At 42.1% G+C, this 26,286-nt stretch overlaps 1 protein-coding gene across 1 annotated transcript in view; it reads left to right on the top strand.

Annotated features, from left to right (window-relative positions):
- Nucleotides 1–21,261: 21,261 nt before the first annotated feature.
- Nucleotides 21,262–26,286, top strand: part of DARS1 (aspartyl-tRNA synthetase 1) — a 75,356-nt gene continuing 70,331 nt past the window's right edge. The window contains exons 1-2 of the mRNA XM_073305361.2: nucleotides 21,262–21,550; nucleotides 23,112–23,169. Of these exons, the coding sequence (XP_073161462.1) occupies nucleotides 21,485–21,550; nucleotides 23,112–23,169 (124 nt within the window). The 5' untranslated portion in view covers nucleotides 21,262–21,484. The remainder of the gene's footprint in view (nucleotides 21,551–23,111; nucleotides 23,170–26,286) is intronic.

Raw genomic sequence — 26,286 nt, 5'->3', positions numbered from 1 at the left:
TTGACTCATATTTAGCTTGTGGTCCACTATGACCCCCAGATCCCTTTCTACAGTACAGTACCGTAGTAGGCAGTCATTTCCCAATTTGTATGTGTGTAACTGATTGTTTCTTCCTAAGTGGAGTACTTTGCATTTGTCCTTATTGAATTTCATCCTATTTACTTCAGACCATTTCTCCAGTTTGTCCAGATCATTTTGAATTATAATCCGATCCTCCAATGCACTTGCAACCCCTCCCAGCTTGGTATTGTCTGCAAACTTTATAAGTGTACACTCTATGCCATTTATGTAAATCATTGATGAATATATTGAACAGAACTGGACCCAGCACTGATCACTGCGGGACCCCACTCATTATGCCCTTTCAGCATTACTGTGAACCACTGATAATTGTTCTTTGGTTTTTCAACCAGTTATACACCCACCTTCCTAAGCACTTCCTATCTTGTGAACTTCTATGCTGCCAGGCTGAGTAAATGGCTGTAGGTCCCTTAAACTGAAGCCCATGTAGCTAAATATTCTCTTACTGAAGAAAGATGTATTCAACCATTCCTTTCACCTTCAACCTTTCTATTCAATAGTCTCTGAAAAGCAACTATCCATGCAGCAAGGATTTAGGAAGACAAGCAAACAGAACCTAACCTAACCCACTATTGCACAGTATTTAAATAAAGCAAAAGCTGCTCTCACACCAGTAGCCAAGTGCCTTGTATCTGCTTCCCAGAAGTATGTGATCCAAGACAACTGTGAAATGGTTCCCTCTCAACAGTTAAAGCTGTAACCAGCTTCTGTTATTAAACCCCAGTTTAGCTCCTTTATAAATGGTTTGGAAAATTTGCTTTGGCCTGCAAATTTCCAGATTTACTCTGAATGCAAAAGAATTCTTGGGGGAGGGGAGAAAGTGTGGTCAAACCTCTTTTCTACTACAGGTCTTTAAAAATTACTCTGATTTGAAATTGTATCTTTTGTCTAATGTTTCTATGTCACTCAAAAATGGTTTGTTACACCACCTTCAAACTTTACACATACTTGAATCTCCTTGACAACTCATGCACTGTCTCTGTGTAAAGTAAGTATATTGTAATTAACCAAATCTAGTAATGATTTTTGTTGTGGGTAATTTGGGATCCAATCCTGTTCCTATTGATTTGAATGGGAGTTTTATTTTTTTGCCATAGACTTCAATTGAAAGATCACACTCAAAGACTAGTTATCAATGGTTCACTATCAAACTGGGAGGATGTATCTAGTGGGGTTTCACAGGGGCCAGTCTTTGGTCCTGTTCTATTCAGTGTTTTCATTAATAGCTTAATAATGGAGTAGAGAATATGCTTATAAAATTTGTGGATGACACCAAGGTGGGAAGTGTTGCAAGCACTTTGGAGGACAGGATTAGAATTCAAAATGATCTTGACAAATTAGAGAATTAGTCTGAAATCAGCAAGATGAAATTCAATAAAGACAAGTGCAAAATACTTCATTTAGGAAGGAAAAATCAAATTCACAACTACAAAATGCGGAATAACGGGCTAGGTGGTAGTACTGCTGAAAAGCATCTGGTGGTTATAGTGGGTCACAAATTGAATATGAGCATCAGTGTGATGCAGGTGGGAAAAAAATTAATGTCATTCTGTGGTGTATTAACAGGACTGTTGTATGTAAGACACAGGAGGTAACTGTCCCACTCTACTCAGCACTGGTGAGGCCTCACCTGGAGTACTGTATCCAGTTTTGGGCATCATACTTTAAGAAAGAGGTGGACAAACTGGAGAGAGTCAGGCATTTAGGGGTTAATAACAAGAATTTTAGTTATAAGCTGGGGACGCATCAATTAGAAGTAACGGAGGAGGAGAAGGACCTTGGAGTATTGGTTGACCACAGGATGACTATGAGCCGCCAATGTGACATGGCCGTGAAAAAAGCTAATGCGGTCTTGGGATGTATCAGGCGAGGTATTTCCAGTAGAGATAAGGAGGCATTAGTACCCTTATACAAGGCACTGGTGAGACCTCATCTTGAATACTGTGTGCAGTTCTGGTCTCCCATGTTTAAGAAGGATGAATTCAAACTGGAACACGTATAGAGAAGGGCTACTAGGATGATCCGAGGAATGGAAAACCGGTCTTATGAAAGGAGACTCAAGGAGCTTGGCTTGTTTAGCCTAACCAAAAGAAGGTTGAGGGGAGATATGATTGCTCTCTATAAATATATCAGAGGGATAAATACCGGAGATGGAGAGGAATTATTTAAGCTCAGTACCAATGTGGACACAAGAACAAATGGATATAAACTGGCCATCGGGAAGTTTAGACTTGAAATTAGACGAAGGTTTCTAACCATCAAAGGAGTGAAGTTCTGGAATAGCCTTCCAAGGGAAGCAGGGTGGGCAAAAGACCTATCTGGTTTCAAGATTAAACTCGATAAGTTTATGGGGGAGATGGTATGATGGGATAACATGATTTTGGCAATTAATTGATCTTTAAATATTCATGGTAAATAGGCCCAATAGCCTGTGATAGGATGTCAGATGGGGTGGGATCTGAGTTACTACAGAGAATTCTTTCCTGGGTATCTGGCTGGTGAATCTTGCCCACATGCTCAGGGTTCAGCTGATCACCATATTTGGGGTTGGGAAGGAATTTTCCTCCAGGGCAGATTGGAAGAGGCCCTGGGGTTTTTTCGCCTTCCTCTGTAGCATGGGGCATGGGTCACTTGCTGGAGGATTCTCTGCACTTGAAGTCTTTAAACCATGATTTGAGGACTTCAGTAGCTCAGACATAGGTGAGAGGTTTATCGGAGGAGTGGGTGGGTGAGATTCTGTGGCCTGCATTGTGCAGGAGGTCAGACTAGATGATCATAATGGTCTCTTCTGACCTTAATATCTATGAGTCTATGAGAGCAACAACAGTGATAAAAGATCAACAAAACCTGATCAATGCGGAAAGGTTAAAAAATCTGGGCATGTTTAGTATTGAGAAAAGAAGATAAAGCAGGGGGAGGACCCAAAAACAGTCTTCAAATATGTTACGGGCTCTTATAAAGACAACTGTCATTAATTGTTCTCCATGTTCACTGAAGGTAGGACAAGAAGTAATGGGCTTAATCTGCAGCAAGGGCGATTAGGTTATATATTAGGAAAAACTATCTAACTATAAGGGTAGGTAAGCTCTGGAATAGACTTCCAAGGGAGGTGTGGAATTCCCATGACTGGAGGTTTTTAGGAACAGGTTGGATAAACACCTGTCAGGTGTGGTCTAGGTTTATTTGTTCCTGCCTCAGCACAGGAGGCTGGACTTGATGACTTCTTGAGGTCCCTTCCAGCCCACAATTCTATGATTTTGTATATTGCATATAAATGCATTCTTGTCAGGGAGGAACTTAAATTGGTATTTTAAACAAAGTTGTGGGGGTTTGGAATAGTTACTAGAAATCACAATTGTTTGATATTAGGTGCCATTATGGAAGTATTTAATCACAAAACAGTACCAACTATGTGCCACAATTTGTGCCCAAGGGTAAATCAGATCCACATTGTCTGTAGTGCCACAAATCAATACAGTAATTGTGAAAAAAGTGACTAAACTGCAGCAGGTGGTAGTAACTGCCCACTGAGCATCCGTTTTGCGTAGTTCCTCTACTTCATCACCTGTCATGGCTTTTTCAGAGGCACGCTAATTTAAATGTCTTTTTATTCTAAAAAGAAGGCAGTGTTTTAGATCTCTTGCAAGAACTATTCAGATGACCAATTGAATAGCTCCCACTAACAGCATTTTGTCAGGGTTTGTGGTTTTGAAAAACAGGACTAGCAACAGTTCACACGTCATCAGTGATGTACTGTGCCATATTTTCCTCTTATTCTGTGTATGACTATTGTCTTCAGACTCAGAAATTTCAAAGTACATAGTCATTGTAGATACTTATGCTAATGAGAAAGTTTCAGGAAAAAATAACTTCTACCAACCTACATAGTGGTTGATCTCTTAATAACATGAGACATTAACATTGGAAGGAAAAGGATAAAGCACAGCTATTACATCCATCAAAAATTACAGGCCTCAACTGGTGCAAAGATATCGCTGGATATCAAACCATTATTATCAGTTAAGGCCAAAGAGGAAGCATGTGCAGTGGTTAGAGCAAGAGAATGGGAAGAGTTCTGTTCCTGTATATGCCACTCACTTGCTCCATGGCATTGAGCAAATCACTTAAAGTCTTTGTGCCTCAAATTTCTCATCTGTGCAATTGAATAATGCTTTTCACCCTCACAGAGATACTGTAAAGTTAAAATAAACAATAATTAATTAATTTACTTTTCAATTTATAATATAAAAAAATTCCTATGGAAGGATCCAAATGTTTTTTGCATGTTAAAACACAACACAGAAAAAAAACCCAGAAGCCTCTCCTCATCTCCAAATGTGGAAAATAAGCAATAAAAAATGAAAATCAAACCCAAACAATACCCCACACCATTCACGTGTACCAGCCCTCATATCTCTACATCCTTCTGACCCCACAAAAATATATGAAGTTTTCAGGGTCCTCTGAAGGTAAGAAATTCAGGCTACTTTGGACTAGGGCAGGGAGCAAGGCCCCCTCACAGAAAATGTCCTGCAAGGAGTTTTTAAAATTAGCTAATTCCACACTGAGTGCCTCTACTGATTGCAACTGCAGGGGGAGAGGCAGTTTCTCAAGCAGACAGATCTTAAATTATTTAGGGTTTAAAAAGTCAAAATCAGCCCCTTATACTCCATATAAAAATCCACAGGCAGTCAACACATGGAGCACTGGTGTCCTGTGTTCCTGGACGGATGTGCTCCTTAACAGGTTGGCTGTTGCATTCTGCACAAACTAGTTTCTGGGAAGGCTATAATGAAGAATCTCATTGCTGTAGTATAGTCTTAAGGTGACAAAGGCATGGAACACGGAGGCAAATTGCAATTAGTTACTGGTCTGTAAAATGCTTTGAGATCCTCAGATGAAAGGTGCTATAGCAATGCAGGGTATAAATAGTATATTGTCATCAGACATAAAGAGTGAGGCTCCTTAAACACTTTCACACTGAGAGAAATTTTCAAGTACCTATATTTAAAACTTAGACCCATTCACTTTTCACTCATTGTTAAACATTTCCATTATATTTTGCACAACTGTAATGATACTTCTGAAATGTCACATTGGCTGGTCCTCCAGCCATTTAAGCCTGTGGGACTATGCACATGAGCAAAGTCTGCAGGATCAGGCTTACAGTTTATAAACCTGTGCCATTCAACCAAAATGTGTTATTTAAAGGCAACAGCAAATGTACCAATGAAAACCACAAACTGGATACACACCACATATCAGTGAAATCCTCCAACTCTAATGCTGTTTATGTCTTATTTACAACACAGGAATTCAGGACAATATAAGTCCTTCCTCAAAAAAAAAAAAGTTTTCGCCTTCTGGACGCTGTGACACAAAATACAATTGTTGGACAATGTTGTGTTTAATACTAACCAGTCTGGCAGCTCTTTTGCTTTCTTAACATCTTTCGCAGCTTCCTTATGTTGTTTTTAAAGGGCTTTCTTTGACTATGCCTGTTTATAGCACTAGAGGAGGAAGAAACAAAGCAATTGTAAAGCTTGTTAAGAAGTAGTTCATATGCTATTAAAGGTGACCTTGCCACTTCCCGTTCTATTTATTCTACTTCCTTTCCAAACCAGGCCATATCATTCCATATAAAATGTAAGCAATCTGAATAGAGGTGGACCTAAACTCAAAGCCAAGTCTGAACATGTAACCTGTTAAACTTTTAGAAAGTTGAAATCCAGATTCAAACGTATTGGTGTAGGCCCATCTGATAACAGGCTCTTCAATCCCGCAGACAGAAGTGTAAGACCCAAAGGCTGGAAGTTAAAGCTAGACAAATTCAGACTGGAAATAAGGTGAACATTTTTAACAGTGAGGGCAATTTATTATTGGAACAATTAACCAAGGGTTGTGGTTGATTCTCCATCAGCAATTTTAAAATCAGAATTGGATGTTTTTCTGTAAGATATGCTCTAGTTCGAACAGGAATCATTTTAGAAAAGTTCTATGGCTTGTGTTACACAGGAGGTCAGACTAGATGACCACAGTGGTACCATCTGGCCTTAGAATCTATAAATCACAGCAAACTGAAAACTAAAACTCTGTTTATGTTGGGATCAGATATTAGCTTGCTACAACCATATTTGAATAGCAAAGTTCTAGCACAGTTTCCCTGATCAGGGCGACAAGAATATTTTTCTGAAAACTCAGCTAGCCAACCAAATGTTACAGCCCTGAGGGCAGGTCTACACTACAGGAAAAGGTCGATCTAAACTATGCAATTTGAGTTACATTAGTAGCGTAACTCAAGTCAACATAACTTAGATCTACTTACTGCAGGGTCCACACCACACTGGGTTGATGGGAGAAACTCTCCGGTTAACTCCCCTTACTCTTCTCATTCCAGTGGAGTACTGGAGTCAATGGGAGAGTGATCGGTGGTCGATTTAGCGGGTCTTCACTAGATTTGCTAAATCAACCCCCGGTGGATCGATTGCCGGAGCATCAATCCCACTGGTAGTGGAGACAAGCCCTGAGTCTCTGCTGACTTACATTGGTTTTACACTGGAGTATCTCCACTGACTTTAGTAGATTATTCCTGATTGACACTGGTGTGAGAGCAGAACTAGGCCCTACTTCCCTTCCCCTCAGATGTACTCTACACAATAATTTTACAACATAACTCTAAATCAGTCTTCAGACAAAAAACTCTGTCCACCTTGGAAAGGGAGATTCTGCTAGAGTTCTACTAGCAACAACATAGCTATAGCTAATATAGTTCTGGTCCACCTGGGCACAGAAACTCAGTGAGATTCAAATCTTCTGAAATTGACTCAGTGAGTAACACCATTTAAGTGAATGTAGTTACACCGGGGTAAATTTGGCTTATCCTCCTTAAGAGGCTGAAAATATGTCATTTCCCAATTACATTTACACTCCCATTGTTTTATTTAAATCTGACTCTTCAAAAGTAATTGATAGATATCTAGTTTCATTTGGTGTTTAGATGCCATGTGACAGGAACAATATAAAATCCTTAAAAAATTAGGATAACAGATCAAAGGTTAGTTTGAAGGATTTTTCATGTTGCTGTTTATACACCAAAATATAAGCTGTATGTTTTTGAAAAGTTACCTTTTGACTACTCTTGCCTGTCTACTAGACATTTAGCATCTCCTGGAAGATATACTTTCTCAAGAACTTGTTTTATAGAACAGAACTTTATCCATCTATCTTGAGATTCTGTGCTGCTGCCCCACCCTGTAATATTTGAGCATTTCCACATTAATAAGATTGGCAATAGCAAAGCTCCAAGTGGATTTCTCCCTTTTCACAGGTTTTGTTTGCTTATTTGTTTTCTTGTTTTGTTTTGCACAGGAAGTTCGGCTTTGGATCATTTACTTTAGGAGTAAAGTGACATAGGATGAAAATAGTTGTGAATGTTTTCTGCTAGTAGGGGGACGTTTTACCAAAGGGGAAGCTTTAGCAGATATTCCTAAAGGTGCTCAGACTTTTTGATTCATCTTATCTTCTCTGGAAGTTCATTTCACTGCTGGATCCCCTTGACTGAGAACACTTTGTCCCTGGATTTCATGCAGTTAGTTTTGAGTTTTATGATATGTTTTATTCCAGAGGAATACAACTGAGATTTTGGTTTAATTCATTTAGAGCTGGTAACAATGTTAAATTGGTAACCTAGGAAACTGGCATCCTCTCTACATTGACTGAGTAAGTACAGCACAGTGGCAGTACAAGCTTCTCTGTGTTGCCCTACCAATGTGCCTCACTCATGCATTCAAGGAACAACACTGTCTTAAGTGGAACTATTCTGTCTTTAGTGGGTAGCAGGAGGGTAGTTCAGTCCACATGCCCATTCAATCCATGCCTTCTCCCCTGAGACTGCCAATTGCCAATAGTGGGTTTTGTGATATGATGGTTTTCTCCGGCAGTAGCACAGGCTCTTGCATTATACCATTGCATAATCTAAATTCTGCAGGAAGCAAGTAAAGTTATATGATTTTTTTAAATTTAAAGGACAATTTAAAGAACAATTGCTCAATTTCAAAAAGAGGAGAAAATGGTCCTTACTGCATGTTATTGGCATCTTTAATCATAGTTTCACTGTAAAAGGCCAAGGACTGAAAGGGCATGAAGACTGATCAAGATTGAGTCACGTAGGTAGGACAGAGTAGGGGAAACACAAGTTGTATGACTAAATACAGGACGTCAGTCACCAGAACTGATGAGACAGCACCTTTCACAATCACTAAATTCATATGAAAAGAAAACAAACGAACAAAAAAACCCCACTTGGCCCTCTAAGACATTATAAAAACCCAGCTCTTCATGAGTCAGTTGTCACACTGACCAACAAACATTTCTGTAAATGTATGGAATGCAAATCATTTGCATATAGCACAGAAAGATAGATTAATTAGACTTGTGTTTTACAGAAACAAATAGTAAAATTTTAAATTAATGAATTAAATGTTTGGATAATTGACAGCTTCCAACAAAGCAGGAAAGATATACTTTATTTAAATATCCTCCATGACATTATTCTCATCCACTTTTTGCAATTAGAGAGGGTTCAAATCCAGAGAGCACAGAGGGGCTGAAATGTAATCATAAGAACATATTTAGTAAAGAAATATTCATTGATTTACTGTTCCATATCCTCCATGGTTAATTCAGACAGAGAAGCCATGCATAGTGAATTAGCATGAATGTCCGCAATGAATCAAAAAAAGATGTCATTCTAATGTGTGACGTGCACAAGTTTCTACAAGCAACACTGTGGTCAGGTAAAGAATTTACTAAATCTGAAAGAGCAACAACAAAAAAAGGGTAGTGTAGCATTTATATAGTTTCATTTGTGAAAAAAATGATTAAATGATAATCGGTTACATTCGGTTCAACTCAGTTTCCCTACTACAGACATCGGGCCACATCCTCATCTTTTTTATCTGCTGCAGAGGGAAGCATAGTGTTGATGAAGAATAAAACCAGCAACTCACCATATGCTCCCTAGAACACCAAACAGTGCAGAGGTTTCAAATGCCTGTGGATGGTGCTCTACAGCAATTGGGGGGACAGAAGGAGTAGCATTAGGAAGCAGCTGCTCTCTGTGGTATCAGGCATACGTCTTGCATAAGTTTCCCTGGGATCCCTGTTCCCCGTTTGCTCAGTTTATTTAGCCCACTCTCCCTTCCAGCACTTTGTATCAAGAAAGCTAATTCTTCAGCGGAGGAAATCTGAATGATGCTTGTGTGTTGATCTGAGGAGGGAATGGAGTCACTTCACAAAGTGCTCACCTTCCCACAAAAGTTATGTACATGCTCTCAACCTCAATGCCCTAGGGAGCAATGAATCTGACACACAGCACAACCCCCAGTCTGGTGTTTCATATATTTCAGCATTGATGGTTCCCTATAGTATTACAACTAATAACAATAATACTCTTGGGATCCAAAGGCACTTTGCAAATTATATACATACAGTCCTACTGAAATGCTGCCATCTCTGGGAAAGTGGTAGAAACCAACCAGTACAACTGGATGAAGGGGAATTTAACTAAAGACAACAGGGAAAACTCTTGTTGCTACAAAAAGTGCCATGGAATATTTAAGATTTGCAGACAAAACCTTTTTTTTTTTAAAGTCTCATTCAAAAACCCATAATAGTACAAAATCTCTAAAGAGTTAGACTAGAAATATAGATTATAAATTTCCTGATATTTGCAGAGTTACTTTCATGGTACAGAGAGGCCAATTTTAAAGAATGAAATCTTTTCTGTGGTACTTGAAAAGCAAGCACCTAATGTTCAGTTTGCAATGTTTTAACTAAGGCAATACATAGTTTGTGTTACCACTTATGTGTTTGTCAAAGTTATCCTCCCAGTCTATGTACAGACTATGTATGATTGCTAAACATATTATTTAATCATTCAAGTTTTCTGAATAGAGTTAAAATATGATACTGTAAATTGTGTCACTGTCTTTGTGTTCCCTTCAGACGATACCAGGAACACCTACAAAACTACAAAATTACTGCATACAAAATACTAAATAAAAATACATTAAGGTTGCAAGGTGAAAGCATTCAAAAAACAAGAACTGTCCAAATTAAGGTGCAGATCCTACAAAGGCTTAAATACATGGTTAACTTTATGCATTGCAAGTAGTCCCACTGACTTCAATTAAAAGTTAGTGGGACTTGAATTTCAAAACCACTTAGGTTTTTTGAAAATTTTACCCTAAACCCCTGTAAACTGATCAAATCAAAACCAATTTTCACTAGACCACCAAAAGGCAGACGTCTGAACGGGGATTATGTCTCTGTCAAATTTCAAGTTTATAACATGTACTGCTAAAACACTGGAGCTGTTCAAAGAAAGGTCACAAGCATTCAAATTTGAAGGGTAAAAGTATGTATTTCTACACTCCTTGATGGCTAACCTTTTTTTGCTCAAACTTAAAAATAACTGTTCATGAGCTTTATCCCAAAAGATAAAAATTTAACAAAGTCATAAGGACATTTAACATAAAAAATATTGTTCAACTTTATCTATTGAGATGAGATGAGATCAGATGAGATGAGATTTTATTCTCTGATCATCGGGAAGACCAGGGACCAAATTGAGCTCTGGTATAAGTGGCATTAATCTAGTGAACTCAATTGAGTAACCTCGTTCACACCAAGATGATTTTGGCCCCAGGTGTATTTGTCTGACTAGGTCTGGCACTGAAAGGTTTCAAATGTAATGAAAGAGATTGCAGAATGAATCATATTACCTGATGGCTAAGTACTGCTTCTTGCAAGCTCTAGTAGTTTATCTTCACTATATGGTAATAATGACTTTTCTAAAGCACAAATAATTACAGTTTTTATCAATAGTTCATGCCAAACACACACCCTTAAAAGAAATCAGCCTAAAGCAGGTGCATTGAGCTGTCAGACCTTGAAATTTGTTTTGAAACCAACCACCTGTTAGTGTAATTGTGTAGCTGTTTTTCCTGGCTTATGGGATTTTAGTTCAGCTGTTGTTCTCATGCTAGCGTTTATTTCCTCTAGGAATCACTGAGTCCACTTCCACACTTCCACTGTGTGACTAACATCTTGGGGTCTGATTCAATGTGTACATGTAAAAAGGTCTGTTGTAGTTCCCTTAATTAATAGCAGACTTTGTTTACAGATAAGTCATATCATTTCTGTAGAAAAATGTAAGAACTATATATTAAATCCTTTTTATTACATATAATCATTTACTCTTCTGAGTTTCTTGCTTGTTTTAGACAGGGACAAAGAACATTTACTCTTAATGGATGAGCTCAAGGATCACATTTAGTGTTGGTTCCTGACTCATATTTTACAAACACAGTAGCAATTTTCCTGCCACTGTATCTGAGGCCTGATTCAGCATTTCCATTGTAACCTTCTATTTCAAGGGGTTTATAACTTGACTGAAAAAGTTTATTGCAGGTTGAAATTTAGCAGACAAAGTCTCTAGGCAAAAGCAAATTTAGCTGCCAAAATCTAAAAGAAAATAAATCTATATCTGGGTTACAAGTATTAAAAAAATAATTAGAAGGTGACTTAAGATGCTTGTTATGTTTCTATAACTCAGAAATGGCATTTTTAAATAACACTGTGTTTTCAATTAGTCTAAAATGGACAACAGTTGTCTTTGCTGTTTGGAAACAATTATAAAGATAAAGTATTAGATCACCTACGTCAGAACTATCTTGCTAGGGTACAGGATCCTGATTGATGCGGCCCAAAAATATACAAAGTACTACTCAGTACAGAAAAAAATAAGACAGGATCACTGCAGTGCAGATCTAAAAAACTAATTTGAGACATGACACAACAAAAATTGTCACAATGCACAATGGAGAAAGGACAGCATTCACATCAGTAAGATTACATGGTTGTTCAGCGAAGGCTAGTGCACGGCAGGATGGAGCAGAGAATTTTTTTAAGATGATAAAATAAATAGTCTGAATAAGTAGAAGACCTAATCAACAAATTTGTTGTATGCTTTATGAAAGTGGGTCTTCAGGAAGGATTTAACAGAGGAGAAGGCAATGGGTTTGCAAACCAGCTCAAAAAAGCACACAGATTTATAAACAAAGTCTTTGCATTTATAAATAATAATTTAGTAAGAGAGCAAATAGAGTTTTTATTGATATATGTTTCATGTTTTATAATAAGCACACAATTAAAAAAAGATACAGATCTATATGCATAAATGAGGTATTCCTGTCATATAATGTGTTGTATGCTTTCAGAGATACTTATACGAACTACTGAAGCACTGATAAAAACGCAAATAATGGAAACTTTAATTACAGTAAGCAATCCCTACAAGAAGTGCACACAGGGGAAAGGTTCAAGGGATCTTTCTAGTAACTGCACCCTCTCTGTCCCCACGAAAGGGCCTGCCACAGTTTAGGGTTGCCAGTTGTGGTTGGATGTATTCCTGGAGATTTCATCACATGACATAATCTTTAATTAAAAATTGATCTTTAATTCCTGGCGGGCTGGCAACCCTAACACAGTTCAGACCCTTTGTTTTCTGGACTGCTTCCTGCCAGCACCCTATTAGACACAAGCCACCCCAAAACAGGCAGGAGAGGGGAGGAAGCCAGGGGGTACACTGTGCTGTCATACTCACAAACTCCTGGAGACTGTGGAAAACACAGATAGAAGAAGGTAGTCAGTGGAGTACACCATAAGTGAGAGGCGATGTTCCAGTTTACACCAGCCTAGTCAATCCTGTTGTGTCCATCTAAGGTTAGGCAAACACTGTCTTTACACAACTTTTCCCAGTCTATCCCCACACGTCTGAGACCCTCTTTGATGAGTTTCAGCTAAATCTTATGACCTTATGTGAAGCACTTGTGTTAAGTCCAATAATTACTAAGCCTCAGGCCTCAACCTTTTGCCAACCTTATTAGGGTTGCCAACTCTCCAGAATTGTCCTGAAGTCTCCAGGAATCAAAGATTAATCTTTAATTAAAAAGTATGTCATGTGATGAAACCTCCAGGAATATGTCTAACCAAAATTGTCAACCCTAAATCTTATCTTGATACTATTTACTATTTTATGTGTTTCTCTACTTGTATTTCAACTATATGTAAATCACTTATAAGTACTAAGAGTATTATTGTCACTGATATATAAATTAATCTTGCCTCATAATCTCCATAGGATCAGGGTCACTAGTCAAGCCTGGTGAGTTTGTGCAGCTTCTCCCTGCCCTCAACAGAGGGCTGTAGTTAAAAGCCACAATACAGCCCTCAATGTATCTGTAGCAATAGATAATTAATTAGGACTCAATACATAAAACCAATGAGAAAAACACAATGGATGTAAATATGAAAGTATCCATCAAATATCTCTTGGCATAAAAACAATGGGGGTAAAATATTAGGATAAGATATTCTGCATTTTTTTTACAAACGCACTGATAATTACAGAATCTGAATTCAACTTCAAATATCTGTATGACAGAAGTAATACAGAACCACATTTTTGAAAACTGTGAAGTATTAAATCCCAGTTGGCAGCAGCTTTTCACTGTTATAAGCAGTGATTAACTATGCATCATATGAAATTTGAGTTGTTTCCTCTCAGCTATTTGAAATCACCCTGGGACCCATTACAGATGAAGTGCCAACAAGATTTTTCTCCTGTTTAATGTACCATCCATCACAGATCACAGTACATGTTGTTTTATTATTAAGAACTGTTCCAAAACTAATTGTTACTCTGAAAACTAATTGAGAAACTCAATTATCAACATCTTAATGAAAAAAGGTCACAAAACGTTGTATGAGGTTCTGTTAAAAGAAATACCCCTTGCTTCTTATCTAAGCACGTATGTCTCCAAAGTTCCTGTTTTGCAGAAGTTTTATTAATTGCAAATGTTGTTTGTTAGAGGAAAACCATGACTGAAGCTGTGAAACAAAGAGAATAGTTGTAGCTTTAATCCTTTGAATAAGGCTTTGTTTCCCATTGACTAAAAACTTCCTAAAGGAAGTGGAGTTGGGAGAATCCAGGAAGGATTTGTATTTGCCAGATCCAGTTCCTACTCAAATTTGGATGCAAAGCCTTTGTTATTCATTTTACAGAAGTTTGTGAATTTTTTTGATAAATTACAAACTATATACTTGCCAAAATTTGAAAGTTATAAAAATAACTTAGATTTCTCTCTATGCCTCTCTCTCTCACACACACACACACACTCTGAACTCTTTTTTTTTTAAATCAAATACTATTTGAAGTTTTCTTTTACAGATGCTGCAGGGAGAATTTATGTTTGTATTTGTTTGGTTGCTTTTAATTACTTGTAGGAGCACTCAGGCACTGAGCTGATGAGGGTATACTATCTAGATAGATGAATTTTGGGAGAAAAATACAAATGCAACTTTTTACCCCATTGAAACACGTTCTGCAGTATGCAAAACAGGAGAAACACTTTAAAATCCCTTTCCTTGACACACAGTAATTGCACACTAAAAAGTGCACTAGTTGGCAATAAAGTTGAGCTCTCTGAGGCCTTTCCGAGCCACCCCAATTTTTGTTCTTTCACAAATACATTTTAATTCTGTATGAGTTCAAAAACTTTCAAGATATGATTAGCTAAAATCATAGTCTCTTTGTAGTCAGAGCATACATTGGGGTTGCATTCTTGAAAAGGTCCATGGATACCGAACCAAAGTATACTGGGGAATTTTTCACCTAAACAGTGTACCCTTTTATGACAGGTTATACACTACACGTTTTATACATAAAACATTGAATAAAGGAATGTAGAACCCTACTAACACCGTTCGAACACAGAACATTTTAATTCAGTAAATACAGTACAGTAATACAGTACAAAACAGTGTAAATTACACTAAACTTAGGTAGGGGAGGGTTTTCTGGGGCTGGCTTTTTCATGGCTGGCTTTTTGGTTGCGGAAGTCTTAAAAAAAGGTTTTATCAACGTTTGCTCTCCTGCATGAATCTGTGAATGATCGAGCTCCCTGTAGCAAGCCACTGCATCATTGATAGCCCTGGAGACTTTGCAGACCGTTCATGAAAAGGATCACCGCTCTGTATGATTGCCATCATCTCATCCAGCAATCCAAAGAAACGGGAGAGGTTCTTTGTTGTCAGACTCCTGACTTCCTGCCCTATGTCATTGTCATCATCATCCTTGCTTTCTTTGGATATCCTTTGTTAGTCCAGCTCAATCAGTTCCTCATTTGTCAGTTGCTCAGTGTGAGACTCCAAGAATTCCTGTACATCCTCCTCCTCCACCTCCTCGAAGCTGACATCCTTCACGAACTTGACAATTTCTTGCTCGAGAGCAGGAACAGCATCAAATCCCATGAAGCTGTGGACAGCATTTGGCCATGTACGGCGCCAAATGTCATTCATACATTGCGAAGTGACCTCTTCCCACAACATATCAATGTTTTCCACGCTGTTTAAGATGTTGTAGGACTTTCAAAACTCCTTTACACTAGGCTTTCCTTCACCTGCAGTCTCCTTAATCCGCATGGAGAATGTCCTTTCTAGGTAATAAGCCTTGAATGTGGCCAGCGGATGCAAGTACAGTACTGTACTGTACAATAGGGAAACGTGTTCCAATTCACGTCAGTCCCGATCCGTGCAAACGACGGATATGTGGATCAGGAACAACATAAATTGGAACACGTTCCCTTACTGATGAGTGATGGATATCCAAAAGAGCTGATAAGGGGAGATGTATACTGGGAACCCCTATATCACAAATCAGATGACTTTTTGATTTTTGATCCTAAACGGATTTAAAATCAAATGCCTAAGCTCCTTCCCCAAACCACATTTTATATTTAACTCTCCATTTCTGATTAATTAAAGTGCATGTTGGGAGATTAAAGGGTATCTGATACAGTTTTATAGATTGTTACATAGACAGGGATTGATCATGTGAGGTGCTAAGCACCCTCAACTCATCCTGACTTCAATGGGCTATGTGACTGCTCCACATCTTGCTGGATCGAGCTCTTAAGTACAATCAGCACTGTATTTAATAGTTTTTGTGATACTGATATCAACATGAGCATTAGGCCAGCCTCCCACATCGACCATAATTATGCCTCCTAATACTGGGGAAAGGGAACACAATGTAAAGGGGAGGACGCATGATTGTGCCATGTGTCTCCTCTGGGAGAAACTTCCAGCCTCACCTCCCTGGGCCAGGGCAGCCAATCCCTCCGGCTCCTGGGGGGATGAGACCACAGGAGTGGGAAGCATGTGCTTCTGGGCCCGGCTGGGGCCAGCTTCAGCCCTGGCTGAACAGAGGCCAGGGAACCTGCTTCTGGCACCTTCCTATCCTGCGCCCAGCCCAGGGCCTGCCATGCTCTTCCCACCCCAAGAGTTACCTGCCAATGGGGTGGGAGCTCTGTCCTTCTCCTGGTGTGCCTCCCGCTGGCAAGTTCAGCCCCTGGCTCACTCAGCCCCTGTCCCCTCAGCTGCATGAGAAGCGGCTCCATCCTGCTCTGTGCCTTGGGCACAGCTGCCAGGGGCAGGGGTCCAACATGCCGCACTGCACAGAGCAGTGACCCGGAGCAGTCAGCGTGAAAAGTGGCTGGTCCTGCCCCTTCCACTCCCCACAGGGGCCAATCATGCCAGGGGACAGGTGCAGCGGGAGAAGGATAGAGCCCCTCTCCCTCCCCCCTTGGCAGGCCAAGCAGAAATCTGGTGTGGCACTTGACCTATGCTATGCATCACCTATGCGCTAAGGATGCAAATGCTAGTATTTTAAATATCAAGAATATCAACATCTAAACACTAGCATTTATGGCTAAAGATCAACTCTATCTGTAATACTGAATGCTGACTTTAAAAACTGAAGTCTATTAAATAAACGTTAAACCTTTCCATAGGGACACAGAGACATATAAATAAGGGATGTACCTTTAGCACCACAGAAATGCAATGGAGTCAACGAAAAGAATGTTGGTAGGACAGAACTGTAAAATGGTTAAATGTCTGCCAGAAAAACCAAACCAAACCTGGGCCTGTCTTTTCTAAACAGAGCAACTGGGAATTCTACATTGCACTTCTAATCATAACACTTGCTAACTATCTTTCTTTTCAGACAGAGAAGCTAGTTTTAATTTAAACCCCAAACTGCCGATCAGGTCTCATCTTGGCTTTGTGGTTAATTATGTGACTGAGGCATAAATTATTTAGCACTAACACATGGTCTGTCATGTCTTGTTACTTAAGTGTAATATGCCTTTCATCCATGTATACTCAAGAGGACCATCTGATTGGCTGCTGGTGATGTTATCCCCATTTGGTAATCCCCAGTGAATCCACAGGGAATAGCCAGCCCATTCTAGGCAGAGTTCCTAGCGCCTTTTTTACAGGTCTGTGCCTAGTAACAGGTTTATTCCTACTCATCACTCTTGGGTTCACTGCAGGTGAATTAAATGGTTTTCAATAAAATTGCCTCAATTAATGTCAACCATTTTTCATAACAGAAGGTGCAGCAGATGAGCTATTGTTTACCTTTAAACAATGCCCCTTCTACTCTTCAGCAAGCTTGACCTGAATTTTGTGCCAAGGGGTCTGGACTCTGCAGCACTCTGGGGCAACTGCTTGGAAATCCTACAGCAGCTTTAAATACACATAAAATTGAGTTTTGTATTTAATCAAATATAAGAATTAATACAATTAGTACAGTTGTCATATTTTAATTTATGATTTTTTTATTTTCAGTGTGCTGCCTAATTCTGTACTGAAAATGCACTTCTGTATTGCATGGGGAAGATGAGATTTTTGGAAAGTTGGAGATCATGACACATGGGGAGGTATGAGATGTGGTTTGGTCTGTGGGAAAGGCACATTAGATAGATGTTTTTTGTAAATGGACCAGCAATGAAACAGTTAATGCTGCTCTTTAAACTCCCACCTTTAGGATTCAGAGTTACTATCCTGTTTAATAGGGTAGTTCACTTAGAGCTATTGCTTCAAGCTGTTTGCAGACATAGGCAAATCATCACTGCATCAGTTTGCATTTGGAAGGTTCTGTAACAAAAACATTTTTTTTTTAAATGAAAAAGCCAATTCTGCAGCAAATTCAGTGGTAGTGGAATTCCAGAGAGCAATGAGCCTTTCCAGTACAGCAGCAAATGCACTTTTTATCTAGTGGTGAGGCACAGGATTTGCATTTGTTGTCATTAAGTGCAGCAGTAAGAACTAGGAAAGAGAAATCTGACACCTCTTGAAAGCCTAATTTTTTTGATGCTCTTATATTACTGTTAAATAATAATACAACTATCAATATGCTATCTAAACTTACTTTCCTCTGTGTGCTGGAGAGGTATCACAAAGACTCTCAAACTATGTTCCCTCTAAGTTGCACGTCTGTGCAGCAGACTAAGGGCTGTGGCCGGGGGAGATGTGCCTCTGCCCTGGCAGAGCTGCCGTGGCTGGTGGAGAGACGCCTCTTCCCTGGCATAGGAACTGCCGTGGCTGGGAAGAGGCACTTCTCCCCCAGCCCGATGCGGCGAGAGAGGGCTGGGGGGTGTCCTCTCTCCCTGCTGCAGCCTACACCCCAAACCCCTCATTCCCAACCCCACCCCAGAGCCTGTACCCCCAGCCGGAGCCCTCACACCCAATCCTCTGCCCCAACCCTGAGCCCCCTCCCACACTCTGAACCCCTCAGCCCCACCCCTGCCAAACATCACCTGCATATTGGTGCCCATAACAAAATTCATTCCGCACGTGGATGTTCCACTGAATGCATCCGAGGAAGTGAGCTGTAGCTCACGAAAGCTTATGCTCAAATAAATTGGTTAGTCTCTAAGGTGCCACAAGTACTCCTTTTCTTTTTGCGAATACAGACTAACACGGCTGCTACTCTGAAACCTGTAAAAAATTAGAGGGAACATTGCTCTCAAACCGGATTTTAGAGACAAGATGGGTAAGGTCATCTCTTTTATTAGACCATCTTCTGTTGGTGAGAGAGACAAGCTTTCAAGCTCTTCTTCAGGTCTTAGAACGTGTGGTAACTGCTTATGCTAAAAGGAGTACTTGTGGCACCTTAGAGACTAACCAATTTATTTGAGCATAAGCTTTCATGAGCTACAGCTCACTTCATCGGATGCATGCAGTGGAAAATACAGTGAGATTTATATACACACAGAACATGAAAAAATGGGTGTTTATCATGCACACTGTAAGGAGAGTGATCACTTAAGATGGGCTATTACCAGCAGGAGAGTGGGGGGGGAGGGAGAAAACCCTTTGTAGTGATAATCAAGGTGGGCCATTTCCAGCAGTTAACAAGAACGTCTGAGGAATGGGTGGGGGGAATGAATAAACAAGGGGAAATAGTTTTACTTTGTGTAATGACTCAGCCACTCCCAGTCTTTATTTAAGCCTAAGTTAATTGTATCCAGTTTGCAAATTAATTCCAATTCAGCAGTCTCTCAATGGAGTCTGTTTTTGAAGTCTTTTTGTTGAAGAATTGCCACTTTTAGGTCAGAAATTGAGTGACCAGAGAGATTGAAGTGTTCTCCGACTGGTTTACGAATGTTATAATTCTTGACATCTGATTTGTGTCCATTTATTCTTTTACGTAGAGACTGTCCAGTCTGACCAATGTACATGGCAGAGGGGCATTGCTGGCACATGATGGCATATATCACATTGGTAGATATGCAGGTGAACGAGCCTCTGATAGTGTGGCTGATGTGATTAGGCCCTATGATGGTGTCCCCTGAATAGATATGTGGACACAGTTGGCAACGGGCTTTGTTGCAAGGATAGGTTCCTGGGTTAGTGGTTCTGTTGTGTGGTGTGTGGTTGCTGGTGAGTATTTGCTTCAGGTTGGGGGGCTGTCTGTAGGCAAGGACTGGCCTGTCTCCCAAGATTTGTGAGAGTGATGGGTCGTCCTTCAGGATAGGTTGTAGATCCTTGATGATGCGTTGGAGAGGTTTTAGTTGGGGGCTGAAGGTGACGGCTAGTGGCGTTCTGTTATTTTCTTTGTTGGGCCTGTCCTGTAGTAGGTGACTTCTGGGTACTCTTCTGGCTCTGTCAATCTTAAGTGATCACTCTCCCTATAGTGTGCATGATAAACACCCATTTTTTCATGTTCTGTGTGTATATAAATCTCCTCACTGTATTTTCCATTGAATACATACGATGAAGTGAGCTGTAGCTCATGAAAGCTTATGCTCAAATAAATTGGTTAGTCTCTAAGGTGCCACAAGTCCTCCTTTTCTTTTTGCGAATACAGACTAACACGCCTGCTACTCCGAAACCTGCTTATGCTAAACAATCTGTTTCCTCTTGCATTTAGCTATGACGCTGAGTACCTTTCCCAGATCTGAAGAGGACAGTGTAGCTTGAAAGCTTGGTTCTTTCACCAATAGAAATTGCTCCAGTAAAAGATATGACCCCACCCACCGTATCTTTCTAATATCCTGGAACCAACAGGGCTACAGCAACACTGTATACAAAGCAGATTTTGTGCCTTTTGCTGATGCCTTCCAACTGCATGCTGCAATTCAGGGGGCAAGGAAGAGGTTTTGTCTTGCGTGATGTGAGTCCCATGGCTGCTACAGTGCATAGCTCTATGAGATGGAGCTAGAAGGGGAAATTACCACAGGGACTCGAGCAGGCCTGGAAGCTGGACTAGAGCCAGCACAGAATACTACACAGCAGGGCAGGGAGTGGGGAACACCAGTCACACAGCAAGAGATTTGTGAGGCCAAACGCAGATACTCGAAACTCCAATTTAAGCTGGACTCCAGTGCTAACCAGCCCCCCCTCCCTCCCTCCCAGTCTTGGGGGGCAGGGGAGGAGAAGCAGCCACGGCACCAAGCAGCTGGGCACAACCTCCCCTTCTGGCATCAGCTGGGCGCTGGCACCTGCACAGGCGGAAGCACCTGGGTTTGCCTCAGCGCGTGCTATTCCCCAGGGACCGGGCACACCGGCGGGGGCTGAGGAGCGGGGCTGGACACCCAGAGCCAGGCCGCCTGCGGGGACCGCAGACTGGGCGGTGGCGACCCGCTGGACAAGGCCCCAGCTCGTGCCGGGGGCGGGGAGGAGCCTGAGCGAGAGGAGATGCCACTGGGGGGACGGGGGAAAAGGAACGCCGCGAGCAGGCTGGCCACTTCTCGCGAGAGAACGGACCTCTCTGCGTGTCTGCCTAGGCGGGCACGGCCACCGATACATGTTCTCCCGTTGCCGACAGCCGCTCTCGCGAGCGTTGCGCGCCCGGAAGCTGTGCGGCCACGCGGCAGAGCGGACTGAGTAGTGTGTGCGGCTAGAGCCGAGGAGTTGGGGGAGGGAGCGGGTTCGCCACGTCCTGTACGGGAGCCGCCGAGGGGCAGACGCTGCTGCAGGAACCGGCCAGATGCCCAGCGCCGCCCGCAAGAGCCAGGAGCGCGACCGAGCTAGCATGGAGCCGCCGCCTGCCGATGTGGGTCCGGGCGGTGTGAGGCAGAAAGCACCGGGACCGGGTGGAGGGGGGTGTGGGCTGCCGCGAGGGACGGGCGGGCCTTCGGGGGGTGAGGCCCTGGGGGAGGGGAGGCAGGTGTCCCTAAGGTTCCCCCCCCCCGGGCAGGGCAGAGGGAGGCAGTGCCCCCACCACGGGAGATGGCTTCGTGCTCGTCTCCCGCTCCCCCGGGCTCCCAGAGGACCTATGCCCAGCCTCGGGAGTTGGCCTGTCACAGGGGCTCCTCCCCCCTCTCCCAAAGGGGGCAGCTGCACCTCTGTGTGGCGATCTCTGCGCTTATGCGGCCCCTCTCAGTCTCGTGTCTGAGCCCCCAAGAAACTAACGGCGTTTTATCCTTCGTGGGGTTGTGTCGTAGGTGTGTGCGCGACCGGGGTCCCCACACGAGCAATGAGAAACGCTCCAGTTATTCTCATGGGGCAGTCAGGTGCCAGATCAACACCTCAGCGTCACTGCGCCGAAATAGGAGTTACGGCCTGAGTATAACTGATGGCCTGGGAAGCGTCTGTGTCTTACACTTTGAGATCACAGGTCAAAGCTGAAAAAGTGGAAAGCCGAAGTCTTTTTGCAGATAAAGAAAACATTACCTTAGGTTACGTGAGCTGTAGCTCACGAAAGCTTATGCTCAAATAAATTGGTGAGTCTCTAAGGTGCCACAAGTACTCGTTTTCTATCTACACTACAGCCGGATGGAGGCTCTGAGATCGATCCACCGGTGGTCGATTTAGTGGGTCTAGTGAAGACTGGCCAAACTGACAGCAGATCACTCTCCAGTTTACCCCTGTATTCTACACCCCCTCGCCCCCCCCACAAAAGTCGACGTGAGAAAGTCTACTGTCAACGCCCCCGCCCCGGTGTAGACCCCACGGTAACACGACCTAAGATATGTCGACTCCAGCTACGTTATTCAGGAAGGTGGAGTTGCGTAGTGTAGGTCAACTTACTGCGGTAGAGTAGACATAGCCTTAGTAATGGCGTGTGGAACAAACATCAATAACACGTGCCCAGGGAGCGGATTTGTTTAATTTTAAAATGTGAAAAATGAACCCTTCATAATTAATTCTGGGCAGAGATGGCTTCACTAAAAACAATAGAAACTGGTAAGCCTCTATTAGCTGCCAGTAAATGTACACAACTGCCAAAATATTCTAATAGAATAAGAAAAATGCCAAATCTGTTCACTTGTCAGGCACACACCTGGGTAAATTGATGAACTTTACTTTGTTCACTGCAGACTTGGGCTCCAAGGGAACTAAGAGGGAAAATGGATTCAAGGATTGGGATCACTCCATTTATAATGCCCTGTTCCCGTGCATTTAATCTTGTAGCAGTTGTCAGTGATACATCAGCTCGTCTTGGCTATCGTAGTAACACATAGGGAAGCTTATAGGGAATAATGCTATAATTAATTTAGATTACCCTGTTATCCTGACATGGGCCAGTTGACTATGTAATTATTTTTTCCATGCTTTTGTATAGATTTCTTTGACAAAAATAATTTTTGTTTGTCCCTTCCAACACCTTTTAGGATTATGCTAAGGAGAGATATGGCGTGTTACCACTGATACAATCACAAGAGAAATCAGGTCAGTTACAAAAACAAAACAAACTTCTAAAACAATTTATACTATGTTGGATACTTGTGGTGCCAGTTTTGACCTAGAACGCTTCTTTGCTAGACTGTTTTTCTGTCTCCCTTGTCACTACTTGTCTCCCTATCTGTGTCCATTTATACTACTAGAGCCTAGGTGTTTGAAAAAAAATTAATTCTAATTGTTACTCCAGAATTATTGCTTTGAAATGTTTAAAGGCTCTGAAAGCATTTGCACTGATCTGCAAAGACAGATGATGAAATATTAGGCAATAAAATATGGACGTCACTTAGGCCAGATCTACACTTAAAATGTACGTCAACATAGCTACAATGCTCAGGGGTATGAAAAAATCCAGTCCCGAGTGCTGAAGCTATGCTGACCTAACCCTTGGTGTAGATGCAGCTAGGTTGATGGAAGAATGCTTCTGTCGACCTAGCTTCTATCACTCAGGGACATGGTGTTCCTACAGAAATAGAAAAACCCTTTCCATTACTGCAGGCTGCATCTGCTACAGCAGAGGTGGGCAAACTACGGCCCATGGGTCACATCCGGCCCGCGGGACTGTCCTGCCCGGCCCTTGAGCTCCTGGCCCCTTCCCTGCTGTCCCCACTCCCCTGCAGCCACGCCGCCATGCAGGCAGCGCGGCTGGCTCCGGCCGGGTGGCGCGGCTGCCAGTCCTGCTGCTCTGAACGGCATGGTAAGGGGGAAGGGAGTGTGGGGTGGGGGGTTGGATAAGGGGCAGAAGTTCTGGAGGGGCAGTCAGTGGAATGTGGGGGGTTGGATGGGGGTGAGGTCCTGGGGGGCTGGTTAGGGGCGTGGGATCCTGGGAGGGGGCAGTCAGGGGACAAGGAGCAATGGGGTTGGATGGGTCGGGAGTTCTGAGGGGGGCAGTCAGGACGGGAAGGGCAGGCTGTTTGGGGAGGCACAGCCTTCCCTACCCAGCCCTCCATAGAGTTTTGCAACCCCGATGTGGCCCTTGGGCCAAAAAGTTTGCCCACCCCTGTGCTACAGGGTTATGTTGGCAGAGCTACAGCACCATAGCTATGCTGCTATTGTCCCTGCAGTGTAGACATGGCCTAATTTGTTAAAATGTTCATTCTTTAGCTGGGAGAGATCTACCGTTCCTCACGCTGCCTCTTCAGCTTGTTGGCAGTACTGGAAGTAGAGACAGACCTTTCAGTCACTGAAGCGACCTAAATGTCCCCTGAAGAACCAAGAGTTTTTGTCTTTGTCCCCCACTGCAGGCTTGACTCTTTCTCAGGATTAAAACAAAATTGCCATGTACAATGTTACCGTTCTAAAACTGATTTACTAAAATTTAAATTAGTTTAGCAAGTCCTAGGACATGGAAAAGCATTTGTTCCCTTGGTTTGGAGTAAGCACTCTGAGATATTGCAGCAGCTGTCTAGCCATGTAACTATATATGTATTTATGGCTCTCATCACAGTACATGAGCACCTAACAAACATGGATTTTTATCCTCGCTGTGAAATGGAGAAGTATTCACATTTTACAGATTTGGTTCTGAAGTACAAAGAGACTAAGTGACTTGCCCAAGGTGTCACAAAGTCTGTGACAGAATGAGGAATTGAACCCAGGTCTCCTGTGATCCAGCACCTTAACCACTGGACTAGTCTCTGCTCATAGCCTTAGAAGCAAGAAACTATGGCAGAAAATAGTAAAATTAAAGGAAAAACCTGCCCCTTTTACACATCCTCCATTACTGGTGATTGCAGCTCTGCACAAACTATACCGGGCCACAGAAGGATAAGGAACTGACACGTCAAGATGTACTAACAAAGAAAATATGATAAGTATTTATGGGCCAACCCCAGACTGTTCATCTAACCCTCCTCTCCATTCTTCAAGGGTTGCCCAAGGTGCTTTTCCCCCTATGCCCTTCTCCAAGAGGACACTGACTACCCCAGCAAGCAGATCTGGTGTTCCAGAACTTCTTGGTTTGGAGATTTGCACCACAGTGGAGTCCCAAGAACAGTTCCCTTCTGCTAGTTTCAGACCTTCCACCAAGCAGCCCTGTGGACCTCCTTATCTTGATAAAGCGCAGTACCCTTCTTTGCCTATCAGGGAGGACCCTGCCCCAGAGATCTGAAATCCAAAGAAACGCCACCAGAAATGCTGTGAAGGGGGAAAGTGCATCAGCCGTGGCAAATTCAATAGATTCTGCTTATTAGCAACCCCTTGGTTACTAGCAAAAAGTTGCCATTGTGCAGCAGTTGCCAATAAGAGAAGGAAGGTTTGTGGAGCTGCAGCCAGGGAAAGAAGTGCTGGGTTGTGCCTTCCCTGGCTGAAGGCCCTGCAAAACTGCCTGCGGATAGGGAACTGGAACCTGGATGCCCAGGTTTTCAGTGGGGAGGAGGGGTTGTGGGCAGGGTGGCAGCTGGGGAGCATGGATACTGGGAGCAGGTACACAAATCTAAGACCAAGGTAGATGCCACTTTCTCATTCTTAATTGAGTGTGTGGCAACATAGGAAAGGAGGCCTCTTACCAAAGGACTCCACTGACAGAAGAACGGTCTTATTGTTTAAAGGAAATTATGAGTTTGGTTTGTCCCTAACAGCATCAGCAATATCTACCCCAAGGTATCCTGCTTGGATTGACAGTCTTGGAGGAACTACCACTCAAGACAAGAGAGTCCATAATTTGGGTGCTTCCTTCTGGAAAAAGTTTATATTAACTGTTCTTCTCTGACGTCCATATGGACACACTCCCCTTCTCAACCAGAGTCATAAATTACAACATGCTATATGTAGGCACATGTGGATTTGCATGTGGAAAATCATCATAGAGTTCTCAACAGCTTCTAGAAATTGGGTAAAATTGTGGCAGCACGCTAACAGAAGCAAAGAAATTTAAAAAAAAAAAAAAGAGACGATGACTGGACAGCACAGGAAGAAGTACAGACTGTTCTACAGAGAAACAGATTTTTCAGGGATCATAATAAACAAAGGGTGACATAGGGGACAGATTGTCCTACATTACACAAGAAGAGATTGCAGGCCCATAAACCTAGATTTCCTATATGATCCTTCAGAGAGTGACAAGAGTTGCAAAACCATCAATTTCCAGGTGGATTAAATGATGTATAT

This window comes from Lepidochelys kempii, chromosome 11 (genome assembly GCF_965140285.1).
Source record: "Lepidochelys kempii isolate rLepKem1 chromosome 11, rLepKem1.hap1, whole genome shotgun sequence".
Lineage (NCBI taxonomy): Eukaryota > Metazoa > Chordata > Testudines > Cheloniidae > Lepidochelys > Lepidochelys kempii.
The sequence above is the reverse complement of the archived record's forward strand: the minus strand, read 5'-3'. Positions and strand labels throughout refer to the sequence as shown.